We start from the raw sequence: 19,277 nt of genomic DNA, 5'->3' as shown, positions 1-19,277 counted from the left end.
TGGTAGACCCTGAAACTCAAACTTAATCAGCTCAAGAAGGCAACACACCAATAGGATTTGAATTTAGAGAGTGTTAATTTTTCCCAAAAAGGGGACAACAGAACACAATTAAATGTCTTTCATTTAGTGAAAGGGGTGTGTAGGAAGGTGGATATCTGACTATGGTTACCCCCAAATTTTTGCCTAGTGTCTAGCTGGTTTTTCAACTTAGTTGGCCTGAGATCCTGCCATTCAGGACCTCAGCCCATCTGCTCTCTCTTTAAAATGGACTCCATGTACCCTAGGTGCATAACCAATTGGAAGTGGATCACCCTGTGAGCCCCTGTACCAGTGTACACTAGGTACCTAGGGCATTGGTGTATCTAAGGCCTGCCAGGGGCTGAAGCATGTATTATGCCACCCCTGGCCTGGCCTAACAAATTTGACACAACTGGCTGATCACTCAGCTGGGGTAAGTTGGTGTAACCACCTCTTACTTAGGTGTAGTATACCTATACCTAACCTTAAATGGGACACCTGGTAACCTATAAGTCACTCCTATGGCAGGCCTTAACAATCCTGAAGGCAGAGTGCTTGGTTCCATGTGAGATGGTGCTCTGGCATGAGCTGAGCCTGTCTGCAGTGGTCGGAACAACTTCCTTCTACCGTTTCCAGATATCGTCATACCATATACTCTTAAGTGCATTATGAACCTCGCGGTTAAATGCTATCTTTGGTTTGGCTTTATCAAAACATGTCGAGTAAGGTGTCATACAAATTGGAATACTAACCCCTCGCCAATTCTGGTGACGGGGTTAGCATTCCACCCGTCTAGAGGGACACGACATGTACAGTACCTGAAACCCGGGTAAAATCAGACATAGCCTCAGCTCCACAAAATGGATGCTGCCACCACAGACACAAGTCTGCCCTCCTGCTGCTGGGAGTCCTTCCAGCTTGGGAGACGTGGACAAAGGGTTTCCTGCCAGGGGAGGTGCGAGCACCACCCCAGACAGGATTTTGTGTATTGGTCAGGTAGGGCTTGAATGGAATGAGACATGCCTGAGGCTCACAAGGAGCCTCGGTGCATATGCCAGTTCAAACCGGTCCTGGGGCACACCAGCCCCGGACCTGGGGCGAGCTGGACAAAGGATTGGGGGTGTAACCACCCCCCTTCCTGGTCCCACCCTTAGGGAGGGACCTAGCAGGTAGTCCGGCCCTTAGAATCCGCTTAAAGGTAGGAGCTGTGTCCTAAGACTTCAGACATCCTGGAATCAACTTAACTACAAGAAGAAGACGGGAACTTCGACGCTCTGCTGCACAGAGGACTGAAGGAAATCTCCCCAATGGTCAGGGAGTGACCATCTTGCTAACGCAAGCACCAACCAGCTATTGAACGTCTGCTTTGCCGCCGCCTCCTGCCGGAGCCCGAGCCCAGAGCCCAACAAGACCTGGACCTCCAGACCTCTCACCGCCCGATCCACAGTCCCTGCAAAGAAGGAACCCGTGGAGGCACCGAGACACGTGGAGCCAGCCATCTTGAAAGACCGACGACAAGCTGCAAGCGCAGCGACAGAGGCTCCCTCCAAGTTGTGCTTTGGGTCCTGAGAAGCCCAACCACCGAGCAGCATCTGCACCAAAGGTGAGCCCTCCAGCATCTCCACGATCTGCGTGGGGCCCCTCTGCACTTTGCATCTCGATGCGCCTGCCCGGTCCCTGGCCCGTTGGCTAGTGGCCATTTTGGCGACCTATTTTGAAATCAACGACGCTGGTCTGGTTGCTTCAGACTGGCCCTAGCTGCTCTCCAAAAGAGCAGCCCCTCTGACCTTGCTGGTCAGAACAGTTAGCTTTCTTGAACTTCCACGACTCCTGCCTTTGCCAAGGCTTGGTTGCTTCTTTCGAGTCGCCGACAGCGAGAGCCTGCGTGGGACAGCTCGTGACTCGCCTCCTGGACGTCGTCGACCTTCAGGGACCACGTGGCTGCGGAGACAAGCTACACTTCACCACCTGTTTGCACCCGACATCGCCTGGTACCTACCTGGTGCCACGCTGGTCACTGGCTAGTGACTATGAACACTGTCCCCTCTGCTTTCAGGTCTTCTACAACTCCGATCCACCCTTGGATCCAACGCAGCTCTTTTGGACCGACCGCCTGCAGCATCTTTGTCATCAGGCTCCATTGAATCGATAGAAGAAACCCGACGCACTTCGAGACCTATGCACCCGCTTCCTGTGGGTGAGGTAAAGCTGGCACTCCGGTGCCCAAGTGTAGAGAATCATCTCTAGTGTCTGTGTTTCGAATCTTGAGATCGTAGTCCACCCAGAAGACCCTTTCTGCAGTAACTTTTTAACTTTTACGCACCCATTGAAAACCTATGGGAGCACGCGTGTGACTTTCCTCACTGCAGACGCAACCCGTGGACCTCCTGGTCACTAACTGAAGTTAGCTCCTTGTAGGCCCAGCGATTCTAGAGGCCCTAGGCCTTTTCCCTTTCCTGTTCGTGGTACTGATACCACTATTTTAGTATATGGTTTGAGTGGCCACCAGGGCCCATCCATATAAAGTGCAACTTCTGTATATTATAACGTTGTCTTGTTTAACGATTTGTGCTCCTGTGCTCATAAAGAGTCTAGGGGTTACTTTGAGAAATAAATACATATATATTTTGAATATATATCTGTGTGGTGTCCTTTCATTGGTATAAAAGGGGGTTACATTTGGTAAAACAGCTTGCTTAACACGCTTTAACGAGTTTAGCCTCAAAGACTGCTTAGCCTACGCTACCACTAGGGCAGCTAGTCCGAAAAGGTTGACTTACAACCACACCATAAGGGTTGCTTGGCATGGTACAAGGTGGTCACTTTAACTAGTGAACATCATATACTAGGCCAACTTCTCACAGGGTGGAGCAGCTTAATTTTGGCTCCACCTCTATACGTTTGGCTAGGCCACATATATCCTGTTTTATGGCCATATATGCTTGCGTGATGTTAACAATTGAGAGATGGTGCACTGAATATGTAGAGAAGTGTATTCATTCTGTGCTTTTGGTCTACGCTTGCAGACTAACATGTTTCTTTGCAGAAGTATCTGGATTGCTGATATTAAAACTTCAATTGGCTCAGATTGTAAGGTGGGGTGCTAAAGTCCATTTAACGCAGCACATTTATCAGAACTAGAAAAATGAATTGTGGCATGCAACTAATAATGCTTAAGAGATGTTGTATACACTCTGTACTTTCCACTTATAATTGTGGGTGTTTATACTATGTAACCATAATACATGTATAATATTCCTGTAATCCTGATGCATGCACGTAAGGTATATTTGCATTGTTGTGTTAATGTTGAGAGCACTTGTGCCCCTATATTCAAATTACGGGTGCGCTTTGCCTATTTTATTAATTTAGCCTGGCCAGAGGCCTTAAGATTTTGGGATAAATGTTTAACCTTCAACGTGAAAGTCTGCTTGCTTGTGTTTTCTCCCCTCTGCAGGTGCCGGCTAGGCTTTGTTAGTTAGTGAAAAGGCTATTGTCCAATGTAGTGATAACAAGGTACAAGATGGCTTCTTTGGCCGGAGAAGATATGTTAACGAGGATGGAGATGAGTTTCATGGCGGAAAGGAGGTGCTGAAGGTCGACTGGTGTTCCAAGGGAGCTGGGGGAGAGAAGAAGGGGAGATGCCGATTGTTACTGTGTAGATGGAAATGTACTGGAGACAAGGACATGGAGTTTCTTTTGACATTTTGCGTTGATTGCTAGTTAGAGTTCAGATGCCTTTAGACTATCCAGAGGTACAGACCACTGCAATATCTCTGAGGGTGACTTTATGCTAAACACTCTTCTTGACTGGAATACTTGAACTGAAGTCTCCAGTATGCTGGCAGCTTTCTTTGATTCTTTGACTAACTAGGGTTTCCCCTTACTATAGGGTAGTGTAGGATATTTCGATGTTCTTGAGTTTACTCATGAGGAGGCAGGAAGATTGAAACCTACAATTCAATTTTCAAATGTTTCTTATATTCTATATCGTTGCTTCTGAACTTTTGGTATGTTTCATGTTGTTAATACTGAATTTCTTTAGGAGAATCAGACTCATTTTAGTGATTGAATTTTTCTATAATATGCTTTTAAAGCTCATTGATATCAGTTTGTTTTTGAGTCTGTAATAAATTAACTTGACCTCCTTTAATAGCCTTGGATTTATTTTGTGACCAAATGTGTTGCACTGTTAATCAATTTTGAGATCGATGTTTACCTTCCTCTTACCTCTCAAGCTACTACAAGATTTATCGACCATGAAGCAGATTTGTTTGAAGAGCCCGGGGCTCCACCAGAGACTAATGGCTTATATGATCATATACACAGCTTTATCAAATGTAGGCCTGGATTTACAAAAAGTTCATAAAACGCAACATAGCGCAGCAAGTAAAGCTGCTGAGAAGCGTTGCGTGAACGGGAGAGTACAGAGCTGCATCATATTTTCAAACAAATGGCACAGTTCTGCTCTCTTCCTGCACTGGCACACTTTGGGCTGCCTAGTGCCACCCTTGTGCCACAATGCAAGGGTATCTGTGTTATGCCCAGGAAGGTATATATAGGAGGGTGTATCTTCCAACACACAATCTATCCTTTGAGGCTGTTTCTCTTGGTATGTGTACATAGTGGAAATACCAAGGACAAATAAAAATATTTCTCCTTATAAGCCAGCTTCAGACAAGCACAAACGTTTGGCACAAACCCATGTCTACAACTCTTTGTAAATATGGCTTTGCCTCAGAATCCATAGGTAAATACAAGGGAACGCTCATGTATCACCCATGGAACTCCTCTCTTATGCGAATTCCCTTGGATAAAAGAAGTGACGATCCCCATCTTCCGGCACACACATGGTCCCGTGCCTGTAGCCACCAGATCTCCGAAGCGGTACCACGGGTTTTAGTGCCGTAGAACACTATCGCAAAGACGTCAAGCAGCCCGTCAATCACAACAAGTTCAACATGTCGCTTATAGAGGACATCATAAGGAAAAGAAATAAACCAATGTTCTGAATCAACGGAAAGATTGGTAAAGTCGTAACATCCTTTGGCAATAATGTACTGCAGTGCCCCACTCCCCCCATGCACGCCAATGCGAAGAAAAGCAAATTGTGCGACAAAAAAGTATAAAGCAACAAGCGTAAAGAAGGCTGAATCCTCATTGGGTCACAGTTCTGTTTAGTTCTTGGATACAGTCAGGGAGGTGAAAGTGGCGGGCCAAAGCCACCTATGGAGCACAGTTATTGAGTGGCAGCCAAACTGTCCCACTAGTCAAGGAGTGAAGCTCTGCTCCGATTTCAGCAACCTTCCCCCGCACACCTGGTTAATAGCCACTTAGAGCACAAGAAATGAAATAAATCAGACAACACATGATTTTGTGAAAAAACAGTTGCTGCAGGTCTATTTCGTAAGTGAAATATGGCAGCGTGGTGGGTTAACTTATGGCGAACCAAGGGTAGGCAGCGGTGAGTAACCTAAGCTGCCCACCCAACCGATGAGCCAAACAGCGCCATGGGCCTATCCATTCGGCGCTACCATTTTCAAATCCGTGACCGCCAGTCCCGGATTCTTACTCACAATTTTTAGGGGTGGGCAGTACAGGACAAGCCCCGGGTTGCTGAGGTTTGCAACCACCCGAAGGAGTAACGGGGCGCCATTGCTTACATCCCAGGGTCCTACCATGGAAACTCGTGGAATTTGGCATTGAGCACCCCTACTGTGCTCCCTCAGATGGTACCCCTATGTACCAAAGTGCCTCCAGATCACACTGCAAGTCTGCCAATGCCCTGGATGTGGCCACTGTCATATCCAACCCCCTACCATGGCAGGCTCCATAACCTCCTGCAGTTACCAGCAGTTCTAACCGAACCAAGTCCATATCAACCTGTGTCAGGTGTACCCGTCCCTATCGGAGTACCCTGTGGTGTTTGCACTAACAAAGCCACACCGTATTTAACCAAAGCCCCTCTTCTCGGTGAGCTTGCACATGGCTCTAGTTAACCTTCTGCAGGAATGTTTGATGGCCTCCCCGGACCTGGCTTCATGCCATACCCTGTGCACGATTACCTCACCAAACAGCATCAAGGAACCACCATATCTTGCAGTGCCCCCTGAATTGCTGGTTTCCCCCAATGTAGATTTCATTGATTTGATTAGTGCACAGTGCCCCCAGAAAGGTGAGGTCATTGCCACCCAGGTGAATTTCTAAACTGTGGGGTGGGGACACGCCCCCGCAGTTTCTGCTGCAGATTTGTGATCATACTACACCAATGCATGGTGGAGGAACCAGCCCTGCTATAACAGTGCGATAACCTTGGGCAATTTACAATTTGGTTCATATCAACCTCTGACAGGTGGCCAACAAAGTGGCCGGCGCATGAGTTGGGCCGATTTAAATACCTGGTCCCCGAAATGCATGGGACAACGCAGGAAGGCGGGCTCCCACAGGGTTTCAAGGAGTGGAGCACGGATGCTAGTGCGAATGCGCCACTAAGAGGCTGACCTCTTATGGGGGTGCACTGCATGCGCCATGGGAAGCCGCATTGCAAAGTGTCCCTAATGTGAGTAAAGAAACTGCAAACCCCAAGTCCACCATTATTCTTCGTCATGGTGGTCAATTTCAACTAGGTGTCAAGCTGAAAGTGAACACCAAGGGATGAACAAAGCAGCTGGGCCTCTGGAGACTTCTTCCTGATAAGCACATCATCTGAAGAGTGTCGATGCCAACTGGACTTTCGAGCAAGAGGGCAGGCACTGTGTGTTTACATTGTGCTCATACGAGTGGATGTTAACCACATCAGCAAATGGTAGTTTCAATACTATCAAGAGCCCACCCTTTTTCAGTAGCTTTGGGTTTTCTATTTGATGCTCACCCCGCTGGGGGGCGCTGCTTGGATTAGACATAGTGACTGCCCTAAACACATTCCCAGCAATGAGGGCACAAGAACCAAGTTGCAGTGATAGCAAGTCAATGTAATGGTCAGGTCGATGTAATGGTCAAGGTCAATATATTGGTCAGGTCAGTGCAATGGTCAAGGTTGATGTAATGGCAAAGTTAATGTAATGGTCAGGCCGATATAGTGGTCAATTTGATGTAATGGTCAGGTCAAAGTAATTGTCAGCTTATGTAATGGACAAGTTGAAATAAGTGTCAGGTAGATGTAATGGTTAACGTCGATATAATGGTCAAGGCGATGTAATAGTCAGGTTGATGTAATGATGAAATGGTCAGTTGGATGTAATGGTCAAGGTCAATATAATGGTCAGGTCAGTGCAATGGTCAAGGTTGATGTAAGGGTAAAGTCAATGTAATGGTCATGTCGATGTAATGTCAGGTCGATGTAATGGTCAGGTTGATGTAATGATGTAATCGTCAGGTGGATGTAATGGTCAAGTCAAAGTAATGGTCAGCTGGATATGATGGACAAGTTGAAATAAGAGTCAGGTAGATGTGATGGTCAAGTCGATGTAATGGTCAGATCGATGTAATGATGTAATGGTCAGGAGGATGTAATGATGCAATGGTCTGGTCGAGGCAGAGGTCACTTGGTGTAATAGTGCAGAGATAAGGGGGTGCACTGTTCTGAGCAGCCTTTCTCTAGACTAGTCCAGCTCTTGGACCAAGCTCTGACCCGAGACAGCCCGACGAGGCTCCTGACTCACACAAACACTTTGACAGCTCCTTAACGCTGGCCCCGGGAGCCGCACATATGAACAGCACTGTATGCTTTCAGCAGTTCATTAAAAAGCACTTACTGGCGAGCTGCAGTGAAGCGGGCACCATTAATTATTCCTCAAAGCCCCCGAGATGCAGTTCTTTTGTTTCTCTGGAGCGTCTGAAGGAAAAACAAATGGCTTTCGGCAAAGGGACAGATTGACGCAAAGGCTTTCGGGAGCCTGGCCAAGCGGCGACTGTACACTGCAGGAATGCACTTTCCGATTAGAGCTGAGGTCACAACACAAACCTGGATGGGTGTTTACAACACAAGTCTCTACACTTGACCATGGATAATCCTGATGGTCATTGGCTTCATAGAGGTGACGTCATGAATTCTAAAGTGTGCTTGCCAGGGAGATGTTTGCCAGGCACCTTTTAAACTTTGAGTACTCTCCATGTTCAACGGCTTGCAGGGAAAAAAACAGTTCTACAGAAGTGTCCAGGATGCAGGGGTGAATTTGTTGATTTCAAGTTATTTTACCCTGATTGGGAAATACCAAGCGGGCCCGGAAATACTGTGTCTAAATCTGTGTGGATTTTCTTTTCTCCATTCCGGGGAAGCTTATGGTCCCAGATCCGACACCATTTTTCACCATCTTGGAAAGGGGCGGGCAAGGGCCGGGCACAGCAGTTGCCCACTGCCCTGCATCTCAGAGTCTGGATCCTGAGTTGCTGGCCCCAAAACTCCTGGGTTTGGACTCTGCAGATCCATTAATGCCATGCCCAAGACACTTGGCATTTTGTAATGGCCTGGAACCGTAGCCCACCCATGAACAGTGCTGCGGTAGACTCGTAATGAGGTCCTTGATGGGGCAGTCAGTGCTTAATTTGAGCCGGTGGTTTCCGGTGCTCAGCACCGGATCTTAATCATCAGCATTAGAACTTTTCATGAGCACCATTGAAGGACAGATTCATTAGCAGGGAGATTAAGTGATTTGCTCAGAATCACAGGATGTTGAGCCAAAGCTAAAACCTTGTTCACCAGCTCCGATGTCGGCAGCTCTGACCATTACACCACATCCTCTACCCACTTTCATGGTTAGTGGTTGGTTCTGTTGTTAAGCGGCACTAACGGGAGAAATGGGCTGGTGCAAGCTGTCTTCTGATGAGATCCCCAGCACTTATTTCATTTTAGAAATGAACCACTGGGGGTGATCAAGGATTAGATGCAAAGGTTACCTGAAAATAATGTAGTTTCTTGAGGCAGCCAACAAGCCATCCCTCAAATGAATGTCACTTTCAAGATTCAGCTACAAATTACAGATTTAGAAGAAACAGGCACTGGCAAAGTCAACAGATCTGGAATTGGAAAGCTGATGCAATGTCTATTAATATAATATTTGTATTGCAAAATAAAGAGAAAAAATGCACCACTAAGGGTGCTGTCCATAAGCTTGTAGTATCATTTAAGTTAAAAAATAACCATTGCATTTAATTTTCATAGACTAGAGGGAGCACTTCCTATCCGGCAGGTGTTCTAAGAACTGCTCTAGAAATATACATCAAATGCGAATACTAATCTTATTGGCACAAAGAAGTCACCAAACGACTTTGAATAACTTAAACATGAAGACATAGATTTAAAACAAAAAAATGACTAAAAAAAGCAAAAAAGGATAAATAATGGAAAGTAAAAAAGGCATGGGTGAAGCAAAGTATTGGACCACCAAGTGCATTTCAATTTCAGGTAAAAGTGAACATATGAGCTGTAAAAATGTCATCCCTTACAGTGCAAACGAGCCAATGGCTGTAATGGAGGGATTCATAGCAGCATCCTATGGGCTGTGATGGGAGAAGCAAAATGTGTTGACAGTTGAACAGACCAATGGCTAAAGCGGGCTGACTAAGCCTGGGCAAAGCACTACGCTACGCTCGCATAGTTTGCGAAGTTTGCGCTACTTCGCACTACGCGAATTGCACGTAGCACAGTGCAAACATGCGTAGCGGTCATTTTTTGCTTGCTCGCGGTCCTCAACGTCAAGTTGGCGACCGCGAGCAAGCAAAATGACATCCCGGCGAGACTTTTTCTTCGTTCGTGATCAGCAACATCAAGTTGCCGATCGCGAGCGCGGAAAATAAACCTCACGGCGAGATTCTCAACGTGGGGAGGTCAGCTTTCTCATTGCGAGTGGTCGCGTATGCTCGCAACCGCTCGCGATGAGAAACTACCAGTCCGCGTTGAGAAAGCTGCCGCTCGAGTAAAAATCTACTCGAGCGTCAGAAAACTACAGCTCGCACTGTGCAAGATGCCGTTTTCAATGATTGCACAGTGCCGGATGCTTGTCCGCACTGTGCAATAATTGAAAACGGCATCTGCACAGTGCGAACAGGGTACTACGCAGTTCGCGCAGTGCTACACGTAGCTCGCATAGTGCGAAGTGCACTTTGCGTAGCTACACGTAGCGCTAATTCGCGAACTACGCCCAGGGTTACTTAAAGCTCACCTGCACGTCTATATGTATGCATTTTTTTATTTCTGAATTTTTTGATTACCCAGAAGCTGTTGAGATAGCTAAAGCTAAGTTAGGTCCTAAATGACAACAGATGAGAGTGTCCGGAAGTGGCAATCAACAGTTCTTGGAATATTAGCAATATTCCTGGAAATTATAAATTTCCATTTAAATGCCTGCAGGTGGTACATTTCACAGTTGCTTTTATGGAACAGAAACCTGAGTGTAACATAACAGATTTGTGTCAATGCTTTTAAATAATAAATTAAAAGGGATGAGATGCAGGACCTGGGCTGTGTGAGTCACATAAGATGATGGCACTTGTGTAATTGAAAAAAACATTGCAGGACAAAATTAAATTTCAAAACGATAAAGATTCACTGAAATGAAAGAATCATAAAAGAAAGCAAAAATTACTTTCTTAGTCAAATTCAAATCAGCATCAATAATGCATCAAGTAATGCAAAAGTAAGAGGATAAATAGAAGGCCTGTCTCCAAAGCAAGTATATAGCCAGAATCAAAGTATAGTTCACTAAGAGAACTAACATAGAATCTGCTTAGTTCAAAAGGGAAGGTACGTCCAAATATAAATCATTAGACAGACTCTGCACAGTTCGTAAAGCAAGAAGAGTCTGAATATAAATCTACAGACCAACATGGAGTCTACCTTCCAGAAAATAAGCACAAAGTCTAAGTACAAATCAACAAGCAAAATGACATAGAGACTGCTCAGACTGAAAGGCGAGGAAAGTCTGGCACACATCCCAAAAAGGGTACATTTTATGGGTTCCAGGCAGTGAAAGCCACACACTCAGCATGGTGAGATCTGACATAATTGGGCTCTATTAATATATTTGCTTACACGAGCCAATAGCTTTTCAAGAAAATATAATACAACAAATAGGAAACAGTTAGGGACATCTACTTCCCTGCATATTATAGTGTGGTGCACATAGGAATTGAAGAAACAACATGGTATTTTTGCAACAAATAAAAACAATAAACAATACAGATGATTGATGACTCAGAGCAGACTCGGGCAAAGAGTCCGGAGTTCGTTACAAAGACAGACCCATTCAATGAATGACGTCTGTTTCAGGAACACAAATTAATTGATTTCACATTGACAAGTAAAAAGCACTGTGAATGTCATAATTTCCCCTCCTTTTCTGAAAAGGAAAGACACAGAAGAGAAACCCATTCAAGTAATTTAAAAAGCACCGTTCTTTTCTTTCACTATAAAATGATGGTCAGTGCAAGCGGCCTTGGCTTGGTCGTGACATCTGGAGACTGGTCATGCTAAGCAAAGTGTATTTATATAATGCATTCTTTTTCTTTGAGTTTAAAATGTGCTCACGTGTGCAACCTCAAGGCTGGAACGCGTGTGCGAAATCTTTAAAAACTGAAAATCAGTAAAAAAAAGAAACGGAGAGGAAATATCAAGTATCTTAGAGTGGGATTTGCAGAAGTGACCTGAAATGTAGAGGAGTGATAAGGGTCAACTTCCTCCTACAGACAGACATTTCAACTGATGACTAGCAGCACCCTCATACAGCAGGGTCTACAACTACTGACAAGCGCTCGTTGCTCTGCAGCTGTGATTGCATGTCATCCGCTGCTGTAAATCAGCCAATGGGGCGATAGATACCATCCAAGCACTCTCTTCCCCCAGACCCTATTCGATATTGCTGCTCTGCCTAGATCCTCCCCTTATTCTCATGTACTTTCACACTGCCTTTATTTTACCTTTAATTTTCATTTAACCAATCCAAAACATGATTTCAGACAGAGGTGTCCAATGTAGGTGAGGGTGGTCAGATGCATTGCAGTGGGATGGAGGGATATACCTCGTGGGGGGTATTGCTTTGTCAGACTCTGAGTGGTCAGGTGTTTCCACACCTGGTAACATCATATGGGGGGGGGCTCTGCAAGCAAAGTACATCCTGACCTTACCTACAACCCTACAACCCCCCAGCCAGATCACAGTATCTCCTCGCCCTGGATGACACCCATGCCCTCTGCCTGCACCCTTAGACCCACCCTGGCCCCACTGTCATTTACCACCTTCTTAAATCAGGTAGTAATTGTCTGTCACCGTTCCCCTGGAATCAGGGGCAACGGCGGGGGAAAGGGGGGCAGTAATTCTGAGTCTGTATTGTTATTCCCCATTCAGTAGACAAAAACCTCATATTGGCTGTATCCCGGTGTAATGATGCTCACAGGCGTATGTAGGAGATAGATTTATTTGAGCAAATCAGCTTCTTCTCCAGGACGCCAGTGCACCTGACCCCAGGATTAGAATCTAAACAAGAACCTAGCAAGGTTCCACGTCTCGCTCACAAGCACGAATTAAAGGAACACAAACATGTGTGATAATCAACATACAACACCCGGGTCATATATCCGCCATCTTGTAATGAGGGCCATTGTATCAGTCAACTTTGTTTGGTGAATGTCGCCACCAGCACCTGTCTGGTGCGCAGTAAGCGAAATAATGTTAACCAGGAGACCTTTGTGATGCCAAATGATTTTGTAACATATCAGAGAATTGTGACATCAGAACAGAAGAGATACAAGATATCATTCTCTTGTGACATCATAACAAGAGTGCTATCTTCCTCTAACTCTGATTTGAGATCTCTCTTGAGGTCATATTATCAGCTGTAAAAACCTCAGACAATGCCATCCACTCCGGTGCTGTGTACAACCACACATTTGATCACGATACTGTCATGTGAGTGATGCAGAGCAGGTACAAGTCTTGCCCCTTCCTGGTACCCTGGTGACTCTGACAGGAGCATCAAGGAATGGAAAGGCTGCTCCCTGACTGCTCTTTCACACGAGTTCTCTTGAGGCATCAGAGCACTTTTCATCTTTGTGATGGCCTGCCTGCTTCCTGGTTGAACTCATTACTAAACCAGCGGGGGGGTTCCAAACCACTGCACAACCCCAGCAGTTCTGTAGCTTTGTAGCGTCCAGATCTGCAGGGACAGTGCCATGCTGGGGAGGGATAAGTTCAGCTGAAGGTCACATGTGGAGTATCCAGCTTCACGCGGTACCCAGGGCTGCAAGCATCCTTCAGTTATGTAAGTCACCTTCGGCCTTCTCTTTGCAAGCTGGAATTGTGAGCTTTTATTGGAAAAAGGGAAACTACACGTCCCACAGTGCAAAGCGCTGTTGGCTAAAAACAGAATGGGACCAGAGTTCCACAATAAGAGGAGCTGTTTTAAATATTGGTCTAGTTTTGTTTCAAAAGGTAATTTTTAAATAAAGTTAATATTAGGATTTCATTAATTGAAAGGAACTTCAGACCATAATGTTTTTGGTTGATCGGGGACCTCTGCACCCCCTTTCCTTTACTGACCTTCGTCTTTCTATTCTTCTGAACACGATGAGGGAGCATGATTTACAAACAAAACAGAAACAAATGCAGAAACCCATAAGGCATAACTATCTTTGTTTGATTTTAGTAAAAGTCAGATTTTTAGAGGATCAGAAGTACGCGTGGAACTCTATGCTAAGTACTCATCAGGGTTGGATTGAGACAGAAAATAGACCCGGGTTTCAAAATAAAAGAGGCCCCCATTAATGAATTAAGCTAAAAAGTGGGCCATGGTTGCATGTTTCAGCTGCTCTGAACTTGCAAAGACAAGTTGTATAACTGTTTTGAGAGGTGTAGGAGATTGTATGGATTTAGGCTTCCTGCAGGCAATGTTTGTTTTAATATCAGGGAAATCAACTGAAAAAATAGCCTAGGAGATGATAAAACAGGCCCACAAACAGCCCTAAAAATGGCCCACACACTTGCTAGTCAGACCAGCTCTTCAGGCATCGCCTGAGTTCAGTATTGGCCAGTCCGACCCTGTTACTCCTACTTCTCCACACGACCACCTCATGGTTGTAACTGAGGAAAATCTGCGGCAGTAAGTTGAGGAAACATGTATCTACACATTTACATTTATTTCCTTATTTTCTCTGCCTGAAAGATTTTTTTCCATGTGGATGAAAGGATTCCCCTAAACCAATGACAGGATGTGGTCTTCCAGTGCTGCTGTACATGGTACTCTGCATCTGGATGGTGGTAACACCCTATTCCATGGCCTCCCAAACTACACACTGGCACCACTTAGGGGCATATTAAATGCCACAGTAAGTCTCACACAGGGACCTGAAAAAATATGACATCACCCCATCTTGATGGACCTCCTGCCTACCCTTGCTGCCCACACCAGCTTCAAAACTAGCTGTATCATTTACAAAGCCATCATGACCAGCACGCCCACTTATCTTGCAGACAAGCTCACCATCTCTGGTGGTTCTCGGCACACCCATAGCCAGGATACTAGCAGACTAAACTAAGACGTGTAAAAACACGAATGAAACAAGACTGCAGGTCACCGCTTTAGAGTTCACTGCATTAACCATCCACAACCCTGCCTCCTCGCCTATTGTTTGCCAACTTTATGCTTCTCTTTGACCATGTACAGGTCCCGCTCACTCTTGGCTAGTGTTGGCTATAAAATTACCACTGCTCACTTTGCCACTGGATACAAGATAGCCTGGCTAATGAGGGTTATGAACCCGAAACCGGTCCCAGGATGCTTGTTTCCAGTCCAGGGAAGACATGGCTTGGCAGTTCGGGCTGACCATTAGGCACAGGGTCAGACTGATTTGCACATGGCCATGTCTGAACTGGGGTGGCGGAGTGAGCTAAAGAATGATGATGGATTAAACCCAGACCAGTTGACTGGGGGTGAGTGCTTGCAATGTTCAACACTCCGTCCATCATCCCCTTTGGTTTTGCTTTGTTCGCCCTAAGTTGGCAGGGTAAGTCCGGAAGTGGGTCCCTTGCTCACCTTGCCACTGGATTCAAGATAGCCTGGCTGATGAGGGCTATGAACCCAAAACCCGTCCCAGGATGCTTGTTTCCAGTCCAGGGAAGATATGGCTTGGCAGTTCAGGCTGGACTGTTCCCATGAGGCACAGGGTTAGACTAATTTGCATATGGCCATGTCTGAAATGGGGTGGCGGAGTGATCTAAAGAATGATGATGGATTAAATCCAGATCAGCTGACTGGGGGTGAGTGCTTCCAATGTTCAACACTCCGTCCATCATCCCCTTTGGTATCGCTTTGTTCGCCCTAAGTTGGCAGGGTATGCCCAGACGTGGGTCCCTTGCTCACTTTGCCACTGGATTCAAGATCGTCTGGCTGATGAGGGGCTATGAAACCGAAACTGGTGCCAGGATGCTTGTTTCCTGTCCAGGGAAGACATGGCTTGGCAGTTCGGGCTGGAGTGTTCCCATGAGGCACAGGGTCAGACTGATTTGCATATGGCCATGTCTAAACTGGGGTGGCGAAGTGAGCTAAAGGATGATGATGGATTAAACCCAGATCAGTTGACTGGGGGTGAGTGCTTGCATTGTTCAACACTCCGTCCATCATCCCCTTTTGTTTTGCTTTATAAAATTACCATATTCATTCAAAAATACATACATTCTTCACACTCATTTTCACACTTAGTCCAGCATTGATTTCAGCCCCAGAATCTGCTGCTCCAATTTGTAAATGTTAACGAATCCCAAATAAGTTATGACTTTCTGAGTGTCCACTACATTCCCAATGGCTCCCCAGTCTCACCCCAGGATAAACGCATGGCCCATCCCAAACCTTCATCATACCCAAGCATTAGGTCCGCCACACTTTCCATAGTCAAGGGTGGAGTTTTGTGTTGGGAATGTCATAAATGTTGACTCTGTGAATCAGGATTTGGGAACTGCAACCCTAAAGACAACTGTTTGTGGTCATACGTGTAATTTATGACCACAAATAGCTTTGGGAATGAAGCACAGGGTAGCTTTACTGTTACTTCACCCAGGCAGGACCTCCTGGACGAAATATCTGAGTCTAAATCTTTTAAAGGAGGAATGATCCGCCTATCTTAATACTACATAGTCATTTAAATTTGGCCCATAACCTGTTTATTTTAAAACAAATGTTTCAAATGATTTTTTTTCTTTAACATATTGTACATCTATATATAAAATTTTGAGAAAAAAGAAAAAAATATGAAGTTATTTCACAATCATGATATACCTCAAATGAGTACGTGAAAGAATTGGGCTTTCTTTGCCCATCATGCGTCAATTACCCAAAATAATGCCAAGGAGCAATCATTTTTTGGTAGAGGCCACACTATGACGTTGCAATGAGTGGCTGATACCATTATGCCAGAAAGGTGAGAACACTGTTAACATTGATCTAAGACTGATAACAATATCATTCATATTCAGTATCAACAATATAAAATTAATATCATTTAGAGTAGGTGTATATAAGAACATTATCCCCAAAAATATTGTCTGATCCAAATGTCATGTCCCTAATATTGTTTACAAAAATATATTTGAACTGAGCGCAACATTTTCTATTATTTACTCGAATATGTTTAGAGGCGGCATTTCTGTCAGCCATTTGTTTGGTTGCAATATTCTGGTAACATACTTTAAAACTAAGGGTGCATGACATTATAAATTACCCAGAAAACTATTTTAAAGTCGACACAGTTTGTGAACGGGTGAAATTTCCTGCACAAAAAGGTTGATGAACAAAAATATATGTTTTTCTGCACACTTCTTTACTGCAATTAGATAGTGCAGGTCTCTTCCTCTGCAAAGCCTACAGTTTTTGGTTTTTTTTCACCCACTATTGTTTTAAAGCTTGACCAACATGATGAAGTTGTTGAAGTTGAAAGTTGGTTTAGTTTTTGTTAAGATGTCAAAGCCCAAATTTAAAAATACCTAACTAAAAGTACAGTAAAGTACAGAAAATATGGAAAAGCCACTTTTTAAACAGAATATAAGCCTAGATTGCCTCATTTTTTTGAAGACACTTGAAACAGAAGCGTGACTGGATGGAACTTTATGGTGTCTTGGCACAGCAGAGAAAGTCCACAATTACCTGCCATTGTAATGTCAGCCAGTCCCACTATCAACACAACCTTGGGCGCAAACAATAGCACAAAAGTTAGTAATGAGTGAGCTTACTTTTTGGGTCGGTAGTCAGGAATGGATCGATCCAAGGATATCCGATCACTTAGCTGGGCATTGTAGCCGTACTCCTCATATTTGGCTTCCGATTCATGGCTGTCTTCTCTTAACGTGGCAGCCATCCCACCCTGGCCCAGACCTCCAGGTCCTTCCACCAGGCCCATAGGTTTGGCCAACCCTGGGAACACAAAAAACAGAGCCCGCAAAACATCAGTGAGGTGACTATGTTTATGGAAAATTAGAACATTGGAATGTTAAGAGCTCCATTGAAGACAATGGAGTGGTTGTATGTGGGTATCATGCAGACATTTACCACGCCTGCCTTAACAACGCGGTCAGAACCATGAATGCGTTTTTACTACTCATTCGTTTACCATTCAAGTCGTTAGAAAAACGATCCTTAGGGAAAGTGCTGGACTTTGGAATAGCATAATTTATTACTCCGCTTCCAGTTTGCGCAACAGTAGGAAAAGTGTTGGCCTTAAAGTTCAACATCAGACTAACAATGCTTTCCTTAAGGAAAGACGCTGTAATGACTTGTGTTGTAAAGACGCATGTGTGGTTTGGACTGGTTGTTAGGGCACAGCGTTGCTCGAGCCGCGGGTCTGTTTTCTCAATGGAGTAGCTCAGGGCTTATACTTGCTGGTATAAGCCCGTAGCTCCAACATTCCAATGTTTGTCTTTCTGTTTCTCCCTTTTTAATTCAGAGCATTCTATCCTCAGTGAGAGGAAAATTCCAATAGCCTTATAACCTTTCAGCCTTGGGCTATAGCAGTTTTTAAAGGCCGTCTTCTTTGTTATAGGCTCGAGATGCTCCAATTCAGGGCCTTTAGCAACCAGTCCAGCCCTCGGCAGCGGGCTAAAAGGCTATATTCTAAAACTCTTTGGTATCCTGGAAGTTAAACTTTGCAATATCTTGCTACTTTATAATTAAAAACTTTTCATCATTATCAATTACATTTTAGAGTAAAAGATTACTTACACTTTAGTTGGGTTCTGATCTTTTTTTAAAGTTTCTTGCCAAATCTAAAACCAGCAATGCAAACATGAGAAACAATTCATGCAATTAATAAAATAGCAATAGGACACCTAATACTGAGAAAAAGCAAAAATTGAAAAAATCTGAGTATTATGCATGTGACAGAACAGCTGGAGTCTGAGTGCGCCATTACAAGCATGGGACAGATAACAGCAGTCAAGAGAAGGCTCCCTAAAACTTGTTGAAAAAAATCATGGCTTTAAGAAGTCATAGAGATAGTAGATGTGACATCACCAGCCCTTTGAACCTCCAGTTTCATCATAGGAAGTGGATCAAGCCAAGAGTGACATAATGAAGGTGCCATAAGATCGCAAGGAAAATGGGTCACCTGTGCACTGTTTTGTAAAGTAACACAAAGCCAACCTTGAGGGGGTTGGGGAGAGGGGGCCTCTAGCATCCCTTGACTCCACCGCTACTACATCTGCTGCATTTATGATAGCGACACCCCAGTAATTCAACCCTAATAGAAGTGGCATAAATAACCTTAAACTCACAATGGTGTCACAGGAAGTGGTACTGAACATCATTTGATCCTAATAAATTCCAAGGATATGGAACCCTGTTCACAACACAAGAAGCAATATCACACATCACCTCACTCTATGACATTGTACCGAGTGACATTCAGACTATGGGTTAAATAACCAGGGGAGGCTCCTCCGCTAAAGCGGAAGAGCGTCACACCACTGCCTTTCAGCATTGCAAAAATGGATAGATAAAATGATAATAACGCAATGTTTATTCTGTGCCGAGGCAGTTTTGCGGGCCTGGGCAGAGCAGGAGGGAGGAGTGACGGCCTTCTCTAAGTGTGCATGACTGTTTGGCCAGCCGTCTTGGCTCAGTCAAACAGTCATGCACACTCTGCATGCTCTCTACAGGCCGTATTGTGCACCCTGGGTGGAGAACATTCCCAGGCTCCCAGTCCCTGTCTGAACCACAGCGCTCAGACCAATCACAATCCTGCACTGCAGCATTGTGATTGCCTTATGGGAGCCTGGTCTTTCC

General features: G+C 44.8%; 1 protein-coding gene across 2 annotated transcripts in view; it reads right to left on the bottom strand.

Annotated features, from left to right (window-relative positions):
* GALNT9 (polypeptide N-acetylgalactosaminyltransferase 9) overlaps positions 1 to 19,277 on the bottom strand; it is a 763,825-nt gene that overhangs the window by 573,501 nt on the left and 171,047 nt on the right. For both annotated transcript variants that reach the window (XM_085633497.1, XM_085633498.1), the window contains exon 2: positions 17,231 to 17,411. In XM_085633497.1, coding sequence (XP_085489623.1) covers positions 17,231 to 17,411 — 181 coding nt within the window. The remainder of the gene's footprint in view (positions 1 to 17,230; positions 17,412 to 19,277) is intronic.

The sequence above is a fragment of the Triturus cristatus genome, chromosome 11 (assembly GCF_964204655.1).
Source record: "Triturus cristatus chromosome 11, aTriCri1.1, whole genome shotgun sequence".
Lineage (NCBI taxonomy): Eukaryota > Metazoa > Chordata > Amphibia > Caudata > Salamandridae > Triturus > Triturus cristatus.
Note: the sequence above shows the minus strand (reverse complement) of the source record. Positions and strands in the feature narration are given on the sequence as shown.